Source organism: Cetorhinus maximus, chromosome 10 (genome assembly GCF_964194155.1).
Source record: "Cetorhinus maximus chromosome 10, sCetMax3.hap1.1, whole genome shotgun sequence".
Lineage (NCBI taxonomy): Eukaryota > Metazoa > Chordata > Chondrichthyes > Lamniformes > Cetorhinidae > Cetorhinus > Cetorhinus maximus.
In genome coordinates, this window is record NC_135888.1 from 136,430,290 (window position 1) to 136,446,391 (window position 16,102).

Here is a 16,102-nt window from a genome sequence, read left to right on the forward strand (position 1 = left end):
TGGTAGAGGTGTAGAACTCTCTTTCCTTAAAGCAACAAATTTCAGTTCAAATTAATAACTTTAAATCTGGGATTGATAGACTTGCTAGCCAGGATGGATATGGAGCATTGCAGGCAAATCAAGTCAGGATACAGGTCAGCTCTCACTAAATGGCATAATCAAGCTTGAAGGCTTGAATGGCCTACTCTTTTTCCTCCGTTCCTTTAAAATCTATTTATGCTTATTCTCAAATGCACTTTGATTTGCACTAAGCTCTAGAAAATATTTTTACATTGTGCAGATCAACAGTGTAATTTTGTTGTGGCTGAATGAGGCACTGCTTGAAAACTACAGGGGGCATTAGGCAAAGTGCTAGCAATAAAAGGGTCATTTGTCTGAAATATAAATGAACAAAACAAGTTACAAATACATTTTCTGTGTATTTAAGATGGTTTAGTACAAACTAGTGCTCCAAAGAATACTCAAGACAAGGAGAACATAGATTGATGCGACCAAAGCCACTCAGGGGATTATGAAACTGCACTGTCGGTGTGTCTTGACTCCAAATGCACATGGACCCAGTAAATTGTAATTGGGACAATGAACTCTATTTTAGTATCCATCCCAATAGTGGTACTCTTCTAAATTATTTCCACCCACAGACACTGTTGTTTCATTTGGCAAGTAAACTTGGCACATTAAGTCCTAACCTTGTTTTCAAATTTGAATGCAACAGATGTGGCCAGATTACCGAATCACCCTGGTAATGGAATTGCTTTAGGCCAATTCAAAAGATTAGATGTGGCCTTTATAAATTTAACCTTTGGATGCCGAGTATTTTTTTTTTTTTAAATGCATTGTATATGCGCTTTATTCATATCCTGATAATTTGCAAGTCCGAATCATTCAAAGGAAGGTTTAGACTAGGGCTGTTATGATGGATCAATTCCCACTGACTTCTTGCAAAGGAGTGAACAGTTTGGGCACTATGTACATAGAGGATCAGGATCATTGAATCATGTGGGGCAGGGGAGGCCAATCGTTCCACTATGCCTGTGCCATCTCTTTGAAAGAGCAATCTAATTAGTTCCCTAGCCATGCTGTTTTCCCATAATTCTGCAAACCTTTCCTTTTCAAGTATTTATCCAATTCTCATTTTGAAAGTTACTTTTTAAAAAATTTATTCTTTCATGAAATGTGGCAATTGCTGGCAAGACCAGCATTTGTTGCCCCTCCTTAAGTGCCCTTGAACTGAATAGCTTGCTAGGCCATTTCAGAGGGCAGTTAAGAGTCAACCACATTGTTGTGGGTCTGGCGTCACACGTCACAGAATTGTTGCAGTGGCGAAGGAGGCCATTTGGCCTATCGTGTCTGCAGCAGCTTTCCGAGCACTTTAACTTAGTACCAATCTGCTGCCTTTTCCCTGTAACCGTGCACATTGTCTAGATAGAAACAATCATCCAATGCCCTCTTGAATGCCTCAATTGAACCTACCTTCACCACTTTCAGACAGTGCATTCCAAACCCCAAGTACTTACTGTGTGAAAAAATTCTCACCTGACATTTGCTCCTTTGGCAAAACACTTTAAAACTATGCCCTCTGGTTCTCGATTTGTTTGAGTGGGAACAGTTTCTCCCTATCTACTTTGTATTATTTTGAAAACTTCTATCAAGTCTCCTCTCAGCCTTCTCCTCTCCAAGGAAAACAGTCCCAACTTCTCCAATCTTTCCTCACAACTGAAGGGTCTCACCCCTGGAACCATTCTCGTAAATCTCTTCTGCACTCTCTCCCATGCGTTCACAACATTCCTATAGTGTGGCGTCCAGAACTGCACACAATACTCCAGCTGAGGTCTAACCAGCGTCTTATATAAGTTCATCATAACCTCCCTGCTCTTGTGCTCTATGCCACTATAATGAAGCCTAGAATACTGTATGCTTTAGAAATAATTCTCTTTACCTGTCCTGTCACCTTTAATGACTTATGTACATATATACCCAGGTCTCTCTGCTCCTGCACACCCTTTAGAATAGTTTCCTTTATTTTACACTGTCTCTCCATGTTCTTCGTACCAAAGTATATCACCTCACATTTCTCCGCATCGAACTTCATCTGCCACCTATCTGCCCACTCCATCAATGTGTCAATGTCCTTTGAAGTTCTACACTGCCCTCCTCACAGTTTACAATTCTCCCAAGTTTTGTGTCGTCCGTGAACTTTGAAATTGTCCCCCACACACCAAGATCTATATCATTTATATATATCAGAAAGAGCAAGGGTCCCAATGCCGACGCCTGGGGAACTCCATTACAAACCTTCTTCCAGCCTGAAAAATACCCATTAGCCATTACTCTCTGCCTCCTATCCCTCAGCCAATTTTGTATCCATGTTGTTACTGTCCCTTTTATTCCATGACCTATAACTTTCCTCACACGCCTTTTGGAAATCCATATACGTCACATGAACAGCCTTGCCCTCATCAACCAAGTCTGTTACCTCTTCAAAAAAACTTCAGCAAATTAGTTAGACACAATTTTCTTTCAACAAATCCATGCTGACTCTTCCGAATCAATCCAAATTGGCCAGGCCAGGTAAGGATGGCAGATTTCCTTGCCTAAAGGACAGCAGTGAACCAGGTAGGTTTTTACAACAATTGATAATTCCATGGTCACTATTACTGAGACTAGTTTTTTTTTTTAAACATTCCAGATTTTTATCAACTGAATTTTTAAATTCCATCAGCTGTCATGGTGGTTACTGTTGAATCTGCATCCACCACAATTTCAGGCAGTGTATTCCAGATGATTATAGCTTGACACAAAAACAATTCTCATTTCCCCTCTATTATTTTAGTCAATTACCATAAGGATGTCTCCTCTGGTTACTGACCCTCCTGACACTGGAAACAGTTTCTCCTTAAATATATCAAAACCGTTCATGATATTGAACATCTCTATTAAATCTCCTCTTAACTTTGTTTTTTTGAAGGAGAACAATTCCAATTCCTTTACTCTTTGCATAAGTGAAGCTTCTTTTCTCTGGTAATTTTCTGGCAAATCTCCTCTAGGCCCCTCTCCAAGATTAAGACATCCTTCATAAAGTGTGGTTCCCAGAATTGAACCCAATACCCAAATTGAAGCCTAACCAGTGGTTTATAAAGTTTTAGCATAACTTACTTGCTTCTGTACTCGATGCCTCTATATATAGAGTCCAGGAGTACACGTTTCATAAACAGTTTACTAACATTACCTTTGAAAATTTGTGTATGTAAACCTCCAGATCTCACTGCGCTTGCATCTCCTTTAAAAGATGATTATAGCTTTAGTTTACAAAATAAAACAGGAAATGCTGGAAATAGTCAGCAGATCTGGCAGCATCTGTGGAAAGTGAAACAGAGTTAATGTTTCAAGCTGATGGCCTTTCAACAGAACTGGACCATTCTATAGCCTCATTCTTCCTTCGAAAGTGCATTACTTCACACTTCTGTGATATCTTTCACTGTCAACAGGTCCATTACTTTAAAATTTAGAATGCTGTCTAAGGTGAGGAGCTGGGAGACTGCCAATGTTCATGGAAATATCTTTCAACAAGAGTCTTATTGGGGAGAAAGAAGAAAAAACAGGAAAATTATTCACTGATCTTCCATCTAGCATTGCTTCTTGGGGATAGTTTATTGATTGATGGCACCAGTTTCACTGCAAGTGGCCTCACCATACCAGGTCTCATTAATGACTAGAAGCTGATTCTCAAACCAGTGTGTGTAATCAATCAACATTCGTTAAGAAATTATATCATTGCAAATGCAACCATTAGTTTAAAAAAACTATAATGTTAGTAAGAAATTCTGGAACAAGAGTGATCGGGGGGACACAAAAGTCTAAGAGGCATCATCTGAATCATTGAACAAACAACTTGACAAGCAACAAAATTATCTCATCACACAATTACGCACTAAGGGTGCTAAGGTCTGTTCCATTACCAACACTGCCTGTTTTGTTAGCTGTTGGCATGGCAAATTGTGCATTCCTACACTCAAAACATTTTCTGACATAAATAATGGATTGTGGCAGCTTTTATTTTTAAAGTGCTGTTTTCAGGATTGCTCTGTCGTGAAGTATTAAACATTCAATTTAAACTACACTTTTAAAATTCTATTTATCTCTATTGGATCAGTAAATCGCATAGAGTGGTAATGGCCTATGCACGGTACAGTCCAGAGACAATACTGGCTCAACCTCTACCTTGTGATATACCTGATTGCAACTAGAGATCGCCACAACAACTGCCTGACTTGGTGAACGTTTCCAAGATATCTGTAGATACTTCTGAAGTATTTCGTTGGCTGCAAAGCACTATAGGATGGGCTGTGGTTATGAAAGGGGTTACATAAATGGAAGTCCTTTCTTTTTGCTTTTCACTTGGAGTGAATGCATCGGGATAGCAGTGAAGTCATTGGTGATTTTTTTAAAATTCTTTAATGGGATGTGGGTATCACTGTTGTCCATCCCTAATAGCCATCAAACTGAGTGGCTTGCTAGGCCATTTTCAGAGGGCAGCTGAGAGTCAACCACATTGCTGTGGATCTGAGGTTACACGTAGGCCACACCAAGTAAGGATGGCAGATTACATTCCCTAAAGGGCATTAGGTGAAACAGATGGGTTCAACAACTGATGATAGTTTCATGGCCACCATTACTGAGACTAACTTTTAAAACACATGGCAAATGCAGTATAACACGGATAAATGTGAAGTTATACACTTCGGTATGAAAAACAGAGGCAGAGTATTATTTAAATGGTGATATATTGGGAAATGTGGATGTACGAAGGGGTCTGGGTGTCCTTCTACACCAGTCAATTAAAGTAAATAGATAGGTGCAGCAAGCAATTAGGAAGGCAAATGGTATGTTGGCCTTCTTTACAAGAGGATTTGAGTTCAGAAGTAGGGATGTCTTACTGCAGACATACAAGGCCTTGGTGAGACCACATCTGGAGTATTGCTTGTAGTTTTGGTCTCCCTACCTAAGAAAGGATATACTTGCCATTGAGGAAGTGCAGTGAAGGTTCACTAGGCTGATGCCAGGGATGGCTGGACTGTCGTAGGAGGAGAGATTGGTTTGACTGGGCCTTTATTCATGAGAATTTAGAAGAATGAGAGGGGATCTGAATGAAACTTATAAAATTCTAAAGGGGCTAGACAGACTGGATGCAGGGAGTATGTTTCCCCTGGTTGGGGAGTCTAGAACCAGGGGCTACATTCTGAGGATACGGGACAGGTCATTTAGGGTTGAGACGAGGACCAATTTCTTCACTCAGAGGGTGGTCAACCTGTGGAATTCTCTACCACAGAAGGCTGTGGAGACGGATCACTGAGTAGATTCAAGAAAGAAATAGATAATTTTTTGGATATTAGGGGCATCAAGGGTTACGGAGAGAAAGCGGGAATATGGCGTTGAGACAGAGGATCAGCCATGATCATACTGAATTGCGGAGCAGGCTCAAAGGGTCGAATGGCCTCCTCCTGCTCCTAGTTTCTATATTTCTAATTCCAGATTTTTTTGTTATATAAACTGAATTTAAATTCCATCAGATTTTAACCTGTGCCCCCAGGGCATTACCCTGGGCCTGTGGATTACTAGCCCAGTGACATTACCACTACGCCACTGTCTCCCCTTCCTTTGATGAAACGAGCCACTGACACTCACTATTCAGACCTGTACACAAAGAACACCTGGTTACAAATGGCAAAGGAGAGCAGAAAGCCTGCTGGAACCACACCTTAGTGGAAACATTCACCAAGTCACAGCTTTCACAAGGAGTAAGGGAAAAGGACTAGATGGGAAATTGAAGGTTGAGAGAAAATAACAAGGGTTAGAAAGGGGTGACATTCAAGACCCAACTTGTTTACAGAAATAACTAAGATATTTCCACAATGACAACAGTTTAATTGGGTGTGTTGATTCAAGCTAACTTAATACAAGCCAACAATGTCAACTGTAATGAAATAGAAAAACAATAAGGGTTGATATTTCAAAACTGTATATATGGATGTTAAAATATCCTTTTTTAGGATATAATGTATACTATCTGCTGGACAACCCCATGATTTATAACCCAAAATAAAGCAAACATTGACTTTACCTAGGTTGAAATAATAAGGGTGTAAAAATTGCCCTGATTTTGATGTAAAGTAACATTTAAGTGCATTTGCGAAGGCTACATTTACGGTATTTCTCATGAGCAAGTCATAAAAGAATAATTTCGCTAAAGATAAATTGATGAAATCTTCAAAGTTCATTTGTGATATTAATACACATGACAACCATAGGAATTCTGTCTCCAGCATAACCAAATTTTCTAAGGAACCCTTCAGTGGAATCACTAAACCTATGCATCCTGGAACTCCCTCCCTAACAGCAGTGTGGATGTACCGACACCACATGGACTGCAGCAGTCCACGAAGGAGCTCACCACCACCACTTCATGGCAATTGGGAATGGCAAAATACTGGTTGTTTAATTCCTGCTTCCTTTGCTGTAAAGAACTGGTGTAATGGTCCATTGGTAGGATTGTGATGGAGTGGAAAACAGCTAATTTATAAGACCTACATTGGAACCACTAAAACTTTCAAAAGTTACTGTCTCTGATTTCCCCCCGGGTTTGCTGACTATTGCACGATGAAAAGACTACCTTTTCATTAATTCAGTTGTTTTAATCGTTCATACTTCGCGCTTAGGGAAAATCCTTGGTCGATATATGCTGTGAGGCATCTTCCATTCCTACCCCCAAAAGGCTGTGATGCTTTTCAGAGTGAGGCAAATACATTCTTATAATCATTTAATTTGATTAACCATGATCAGCACTTTATGTAAATATCAGCAGATTTATTGCCTCTTCTACCGTTTCACAAACTGAACTGGTAGAGGAATAGCATACAAAAGCATTTTTCACCATTGCTGTCGAATTTCACATTTAAGTAATTTCCTGTGCACCTGAAGAATTAAGGATAGAGGAACTAGAGTAGTCCAATGAGCCACTTGAGCAGATTCTGCCATTTAGTTAGGTCCTGGTTGATGTGCACCTCCATTCCATAACCCTTCGCCTAACAAAAATATATTTGCCTCACTCCGAAAAGCATCACAGCCTTTTGGGGGTAGGAATGGAAGATGCGTCACAGCATATATCGACCAAGGATTTTCCCTAAGCACGAAGTATTACCGATTAAAACAACCAAATTAATGAAAAGGTAGACTTTTCATCGTGCAATAGTCAGCAAACCCGGGGAGAAATCAGAGACAGTAACTTTTGAAAGTTTTAGTGGTTCCAACGTAGGTCTTATAAATTAGCTGTTTTCCACTCCATCACAATCCTACCAATGGACCATTACACCAGTTCTTTACAGCAAAGGAAGCTGTAAAGGAATACTGTAAACAACCAGTATTTTGCCATCCCCAATTGTCACGAAGTGGTGGTGGTGAGCTCCTTCGTGAACTGCTGCAGTCCATGTGGTGTAGGTACATCCTCACTGCTGTTAGGGAGGGAGTTCCAGGATTTTGACACAGCAACAGTGAAGGAACAATGATATATTTCCAAGTCATTATGGTGAGAGACTTGGGGGGGAAACTTGCAGGTGGTGGTGTTTCCATGCATCTGCTGCCTTTGCCCTTCTGGTTAGTAGAAGTCACAGGTTTGGAAGGTGATGCCAAAGGTAGGTTATTGCCAAGTCGCTTGATAACACTTTCGGCTACACTTTCCATTACTTAGCTGGTGAGTTGCTGCAGTGCATCTCGTAGATGGTACACACTGCTACCATTGTGCGTTGGTGATGGAGGGAGTAAATGTTTGTGGATGGGGTGTCAATCAAGCAGGCTGCTTTGTCCTGCATCATGTCAAGCTTCTTAAGAGTTGCTGGAGCTACATTGATCCAGGCAAATGGAGAGTATTCCATCACACTCCTGACTTATGCCTTGCAGGTGGTAGATAAGCTTTGGGGAGTCAGGAGGTAAGTTACTCTCGGCAATTCTGACCACCTCTGACCTGCCCTTGTTGCCCGTGTTTATATGGTTGGTCCAGTTCAGTTTCTGGTCAATGGTAACCCCTCGAGTGATGATAGCGGGGATTCAGCAATGGTAGTGACATTGAATGTTAAGGGGAGAAGATTAGATTCTCTTGTTGGAGATGGTCATTGTCTGGCACTTGTGTGGCACTAATGTTGCCTGCCACTTGTCAGCCCAAGCCTGAATATCATCCAGATCTTGCTTCATATGGACATGGACTGCTTCAGTATCTGAGGAGTCGCGAATGGTGAACATTATGCAATCTTCTGCAAGCATCCCACTTCTGACCTTATCGTGGAAGGAAGGCCACTGAAGCAGCAACTGAAGGCTGTTGGCCCTAGGACACCATCCTGAGGAACTCCTGCAGCGATGTCCCTGGACTGAGATGATTGACCTCCAATAATTGCAACTATCTTCCTTTGTGCTAGTTATGACTCCAACCAGCGAAGAGTTATCCCCCTGATTCCCACTGACTCCAGTTTTGCTAGGGCTCCTTGATGCTACACTCGGTCAAATGCTGCCTTGATGTCAAGGGCTGTCACTCTCACCACACCGAGTTCAGCTCTTTTGTCCATGTTTGGACCAAGGCTGTATGAGGTCAGGAGCCGAGTGGCCCTGGTGCAACCCAAACCGAGTGTCAGCAGGTAGGTTATTGCCAAGTCGCTTGATAACACTTTCGACTACACTTTCCATTACTTAGCTGATGGTTGGGAGTGGTCTGATAGAGTGATAATTGGCCAGGTTGGATTTGTCCTGCTTTTTCTGTACAGGGCACACTTGGGCAATTTTCTACATTGCCAGGTAGATGTCAGTGTTGCAGCTGTACTGGAACAGGATGGCTAGGGGGTACAGCTAGTTCTGGAGCACAATTCTTGCCGGAATATTGTCAGGCCTGTAGCCTTTGCAGTATCCTTCAGCCATTTCTTGATATGATGTGCAGTGAATCAAATTGGGCTGAAGACAGGCATCTGTGATGCTGGGCACCTCAGGAGGAGACAGATGGATCATCCACACTTGGCACTTCTGGCTGAAGATGGCTGCAAATGCTTCAGCGTTTTCTTTTGCACTGATCTGCTTGGTTCTCCCATCATTGAGGATGGGGACATTTGTGGAGACTCCCGTGGTGGAATTTGAACCCATGTCCCCAAAGCATTAGGGTGGGCCGCTGGATTACTAGTCCAGTGACGTTATCACTCCGCCACCATCTCTCCCTCAAGATGGTGGTGGTGAGCTGCTTTTCTGAACCCTGTAGTCCATGTGGCGTAGGTACACCCAGAGTGCTGTTAGGGAGCTCATTCACAGGATGTGGATATTACTGCAAGTTGGCATCTATTGCCCGTCCTTAGTGCTCTTGAGGAGGTGGTGATGATGAACAGACTTCGAGAACAGAGCAGCTTGCTTGCCTATTCCAGTAACAAGTCAGCAACATTGTTGTGGGCCTGGAGTCAGATCAGGCAAGGGTGGCAGGTTTCCTTTACTAAAGGGTATTAGTGAACCAGATGGATTTTCACAGTAGATTCATGATCACCATTAAAGATATCCCTCTATGTTGCCAGCTTTTTAATTGAAGATTTATTTAATTTACTGAATTTAAACACACCAGCTACCATGGTGCAAGTCACTTGTTAAAATTGGTGAAAGGTGGAAGGTGAAAGTGGCATGGGGGTGGGGGAGAGTCAACAGAAGGTAAGAGGAACATGCACAATGGAGTATCCAAGGAATTATATGAGGAAGGGGACAGGGAAGAGGAAGATGATCTGAAAGGGAGGTGAAGATGGGTCACAGGTTTGAAAAGATGAGCAGGTGGAAGAAAGGTCGGGGCAGGGGTGGGGAGAGAGAGAGAGAGAGAGAGAGAGAGAGAGGGGGGTGGGGGGAGACGGATGGTTATGACCCAATTTATCCTTTCATAAGGTCATAAGCCTCGAAAAGTCCATTAGGGGCGGAAGAGGGATGATATAGGGACTGAAATGTCTCCCAGATGAGGGTGTGGAAAATAAGAGAGGGGGTGTTGCCAGACCAGAAAAGTTTCTCAGCTAAGGGGAGGTCCCAGAGGGAAAGCTTTGGAAAGATCTAAAAGGGAGAGTCAGCACCATGATCATTGGAGGATTGAATAAAGACATTGGATTGGCAAGCACTGGTTCCCTCTGGGCCTTGGAGATGGCATGGATGACGTAGCAATAATCCTTGACTGAGTAAATGTCCTTTTTGAGAGCTCAGCCTTTGGATGCGAAGAGGAGAATGGAATGTTGCACCCACTCTACAATTCTATTTTAATTGTGGCAATCTGTGCTTCCACATAGCAGTGACAGGGGAAACAGGATGGAGGTGGTCATGGAACAGGCCAATAGGGGACACTGGAGAAGCAGGGGAGCTAATAATTAATTACTTCAAATCACCTTAAAAGGAAACATATATCTCAGTGATTCACTATCTCCTCTACTTCCTCCTTTTCCCATCCACTACCCCCACACACTCTCTCCATCTCCCCCTCCCTCTTATCTACTTGGACTAAACGGTGCTGTGTGTAAGCAATAAGAGGAGAAAGAATATTTAGAAAGATAACTTATTTCCCCCCACATTCACAGAAAACAGAATCTGGTTAAAATGGGAGGACTGTTTAAAACAGATCATATTTGGGTTATATGGTTTGTGAAAACATGTGAGTTAATTTATAATTTGAAGTTGCTATTATAAAGCAAAGCCCACACAGATCAAGATATTTGTGTTTTAAACATGAAACAGCTATAAGTTCTCTTCAGAACTAATATCCTTTGAATATGCTGCTTTGTTTTGATAAACAACATCCTGAACTTTGCAGTCAAATATATGCAGACTGTTCTAACTGGTAACACTGCTTGACTTCAGTGAACAATAAGCTCTCTGTCACAAGCTGGCAACGTAGACATAGAGGTACATTTAAGTGCATATTACAAACTTATTGAAAATTTGTATGGATCCTTAGGGATGTGCAATTCTGTGAATGACAGTTCAAATGCAATAGTTTAGTCTCTGCAGAGAGAGCAGGCATGCAGGCAGCTCTGAAAACAATGAGTGGGTTTACCCTAATTTAAAACACAGGGTACGGAGTGAAGGTACCACTGAAACACCACAAGTGTCAGGCATTCATGCCCTAGTTTGAACCCCATTGATATACTAAACTCTTACAACCAGCTCCCAAATGCATCGCCCCACTTCCTCAGGGTAAAGTTCAATTTAGTGTTAAATTTTTAATCATGAAATTGAATACTGTTGAATCCTTTCCAAAGCACAATGAAGCTAAATTCTCTCATTTTCATTACAATCCAAGCCTAGAAATGATGCTGTGCTCTATCACACAAACTAATTATTAATGAGCTACGTGAAATTTCTCTACTGGATAGTTCAAGAGGTGTTAATCAGTTTAGAATACGGCAATTTTTCTTCAAATAGCAGTGAGGAAAAGTATGCATTACTGTGAAATTGAACAGTGCAATTTCCAGGGTGTATAGTTAAATTGCATATGTTGAATCAAAGATATTGTGACAAAAATGTCAACACATTTGTACTCCAATTTGGAACTGCAGTGGAATATTACAAAACAGCTTCAAATGATTTTCTTCATCTGTAAATAATAAACCCTTCTTCCTGTCCCAAAATTAAAAAACTACAAGCTTTATGAACAGAATATATGATGGCTAGCCACAACATACAGTTGTCCTGGAGTGCATTCACACTCCACAAGTTAAGGAGCGTTGCAAAGCTTAAAGCTGCTTTGTGCCAAAACTAAACTCCGAATATGAAATGAATGTGAAGCGCCAAATTTACTCAAAGGTGAAGCAGAGCAAGACCCTCTCCTCCAAGGAATCTTGGTTCTGAAGTTGGGTTGGTCCCGAAGAACCTGATTCAGCCATGCTTACGTTATAAATATGTCAGAATAAAGCCTCACATCTCAGATATAAACATAAACTAAACTCACCACAAACATGCAGGTATACAATTATTCAACACACAAATTAAATTGAGATCAGCTATTACAAACAACTCCTTCTTGGCCAACTTTTCCTGTGGTTTGATGACGATGAGAGTGAAACAATAATTAGATAAAAGCTTGGATTAATTTGTTTTCATTTCCACTTTACCATTTTGTGCAAACCATGAATTGCAGTAGAACACTTAAAGAAGGTGATTCTAAATGAATGTTCATCCATCAAGACGGCAGTGAATGGTTCCATATATATCATATCCAGCAAAAACAGAATAAATATGAAACACAAAATGAAATTTCAGTCAGCCAAGACTTTAGTCAAGGCTCAGATACTTCCTGATTAAACCACTGGCCAGTTTGGATAACACAAGTCATTAAATAACAGCTAATAGCATAATCAATCCAATATTACTCAAAAAAAATCAATAAAGTCAGGATGAGAAATATGGAGAACAGATTTAGTTTCAGACTCATAAATTAGATAATCCCTCAAGGATGAGGAAACAATCAGAACTGATTTACTTTGGCCCAGCTCCCTTCCACATTAAGTAAACTCAGATTAGAGTTCCCAGCAACTTTCTTTTAAAACTTTTGTGCCCGCTTCTTCAATAAAATCAGTCTTTTTAGTTATTTGTAAGCTTAAAGGTGTTTTAAACACTTGCACAGTTTTCTTTTTCATATTTGCAATTTTAAAAAAATAGGCCTGCTGTTTTTAAACATGCTGAGTCATGGTGCGGGGAATCGCTTTTGAATATTGCTGCTCTTGAAAGCTTCCATCTGTTCAAGAAATTACAATATCCACCACACTTGGTTTGAAGAACCAAAAAGCATTTGACAAAACCAGTTTTGAAAAAAAAAAATGGTCTTACCTTTACTAGCTGCACAGTTCATCATTGGAGAAATTCAGAGCAAGAAAAGAAAATGAAATCATCATCAGTGCCAGAGCAGAATACCGTTAGACATATTAAACTTCAACCTGTAGAGTTACACCGATGGAAGCTGGGTCATGTCATTATGAATAATTTTTCAATACCAGGGAAATTTTTTTTGTTGAGTTTAAAATTGACCCGGGAAAACTTGTTCACATTGGAAGAACAGAAAAGCAACATCTTATTTAAATGGAGAGAGACTGCAGAACTCTATGGTACAGAGGGATCCGAGTGTCCTGGAATATGATTCACAAAAAGTTAGTATACAGGTACAGCAAGTGATTATTGCAAGGGGAATGGAATATAAAAGTACGGAAGTTTTGTTACAGTTGTACAGGGTGTTGGTGAGACCACATCTGGAATACTGTGTACAGTTTGGGTCTCCTCATTTAAGAAAGGATATACTTGCATTGAAAGTAGTTCAGAGAAGGTTCAGAGACTGATTCCTGGGACGAAGGGGTTGTCTTATGAAGAAAGGTTAGACAAGTTCTGCCTGTGTTCATTGGAGTTTAGGAAAATGAGAGGCGTTCACTTTGAAACAGGTAAGATTCTGAAGGGACTTGACAGGGTGGATGCTGAAAGGATGCTTCCCCTTGAACGGATATATGAAATAGAAGTAGGCCATTCAGCCCCTCAAGCCTGCTCCACCTTTCAATAAGATCATGGCTGATGTTTATGTTTCAAGTTCTACATTCCCACCTACCCCCAATAACCTTTGATTCCCTTGCCTTCACATTTTCTCATATTATACTCCATCTGCCAGATTTTTGCCCACTCACTCAACTTACCTATATCTGTCTGCAAACTCCTTGTCTTCTTCACAATATATTTTCCTCAAAATATGCTTTCCTACCTATCTTTGTGTCATCTACAAATTCAGCTACCATGCCTTCGCTCCTCTCATCTAAGTCACTGATGTAAACTGTAAAAAGTTGAGGTCCCAGCAAAGACCTCTGTGGGACTCCACACGTCACATCCTGCCAAACAGACCCATTTATGCATTCTCTCAGCTTTCTGCCAGCCAGCTATCCTGGCTAATATGTTACCCTTTACACCATGAGCTTTTGTTTTCCGCAAATACCTTTGACATGACACCTCATCAAATGCCTTCTCAAAATTCAAGTACAGTACGTTTAACAGCTCCCCTTTATCCACAGCACATGCTACTCCTTCAAAAAAACTCTAATAAATTGGTTAAACATGATTTCCTGTTCACAAAACTATGCTGTTTCCCGGTTACCATGTGTTTTTCTGTGTGGCCAGCTATAATCTCTTTAATGATAGACTCTAACATTTTCCCCACAACAGACGTCAAGCTAACTGGCCTATAGTTTCCTGTTTTCTGCCTCCCTCCCTTCTTGAATAGAAGGGTTAAATTTGCTATTTTCCAGTCTGATGGAGCCTTTCCAGAATCTAGAGAATTTGGGGAAATTAACACCAACACATCTACTACCTCATGAGCCCCCTCTTTTAAGACCCTAGGATGAAGTCCATCTGGACCCAGAGACTTGTCAGCCTGAAGCTCCATCAGTTTACTCAGTACCGCTTCCCTAGTGATTGTGGTGGGAGAAACTAGAACTAGAGGACACAGTTTAAAAATAAGGAGTCTTCCATTTAAGACAGAGATGAGGAGAATTTTTTTCTCTCAAGGGGATCGTTAGTCTGTGGAAATCTCTTCCCTAGAAAGCAGTGGAAGCAGCGTCATTGAACATTTTTAAGGCTGAGTTAGATAGATTTCTGACTGACAAGGGAGTCAAAGGGTATAGGGGGTAAGACAGGAAAGTACAAGTCACAAGTAGATCAGCCATGATCTTATCAAATGGCAGAGCAGGCTCGAGGGGCCGAATGGCCTACGCGTGCTCCTAATTCTTAAGTTCTTAGAACTATTTTATCATTTGATAGGATAGGTATAACTGAAATACTCTATTGTGCACATTGAAGCAATATTCTCTTTGTGATGATTCAATTACACTGTAGCCTCCACTAAAGATGGGCATTAACATGTGACATTTACAAATGAACTTGATTGCAACTAAAGTAATTCATCAGAAGGCAGTTGGAACAAACAAGCTGATGAGAAAACAATGTGATCACAGTACAGCCAATAATCCTGAGAAAAAAGATATGGCAGTGTCACAAAGGACAGGCAAGATACAAGACTACCAAGACCACTGCAACGGTCACTGGAGCTGGTGCCCTGGTGCATAACGACTTATCAGGAGCGACTAGAAATGAAAGTGAATTTTCAACTGTTCCTGTTTATGTCCTTTTGAAGCAGGGTGTCTGGTCATCCTTTTGATAGCATTTCCATTCAGATGATTACAATGGGATATGATTAAAGTTTACTTCATTTCATATTTTTGGCACGGTGTCCTGAATATCACGTAGTTTCTGTGACAAATGTTGCATGTACAGGCCAACATTTCTATTTGGAGGTATTTTATGAGATGGTGATGCTGATCTTTGAAAAATCTGAGATAAAGAAAGGTGTTTGAAAGATGAGGCTTAATGATTCCCAACTAATGGCCACAAAATAGGTAGATATTTGATGTCTCTATCACTGGAGTAACACATGCTGCCGTGTCCTTTTTTAGATGCTCATTCAACATAAGATTGTATGAAGGAATGTTTGATTATATAATTCATGTGATGACTCCTAAGGGCATTCTATTAGCATAGAAGTCCTTTAAAAAAAAAAAGATTATTTGTACACTTGTAAGGTCTCTGGAAGACAACTAGTGATGCGTGTTACATAAAGCAGAGAGAGAGAGAGAGAGAGAGAGGAGAGAGAGAGGGAGGGAGAGAGTGTGTGTGTTACAATGCAGTTTTAGTAAACTTGCCATTGAAAATATATTTTTTGCTGATTCAGTACTCAGGCACCACGGGCTGAGTGTTCAAAAACCACAACACTCATTTGTGAACTAGTAACTTGTGGACAAGCATCAAAAAAGCAATGACCAAAGCAGCTTAATAGTCATAAAATCCAGACTGGTTAACAAATCCGGTCACCCTTACTCTGTCAGTCTTACACATCACACTGCCCAAATGCCTTCAGACGTTACCCATCTGTTGGAAGTACAATCATTGGTCAAGAAGGGAGCCTACTACCACCTTCTTAGGGCAACTAGGAATGGGCAATAAAAATGTGGCCAGCCACAGTGTCAACTACATT

At 40.9% G+C, this 16,102-nt stretch overlaps 1 protein-coding gene across 1 annotated transcript in view; it reads right to left on the reverse strand.

The window, feature by feature from the left end:
- diaph1 (diaphanous related formin 1) overlaps positions 1-16,102 on the reverse strand; it is a 348,897-nt gene that overhangs the window by 172,659 nt on the left and 160,136 nt on the right. Inside the window, exon 18 of the mRNA XM_078551232.1 lies at positions 12,871-12,879. Within this exon, the coding sequence (XP_078407358.1) occupies positions 12,871-12,879 (9 nt within the window). The remainder of the gene's footprint in view (positions 1-12,870; positions 12,880-16,102) is intronic.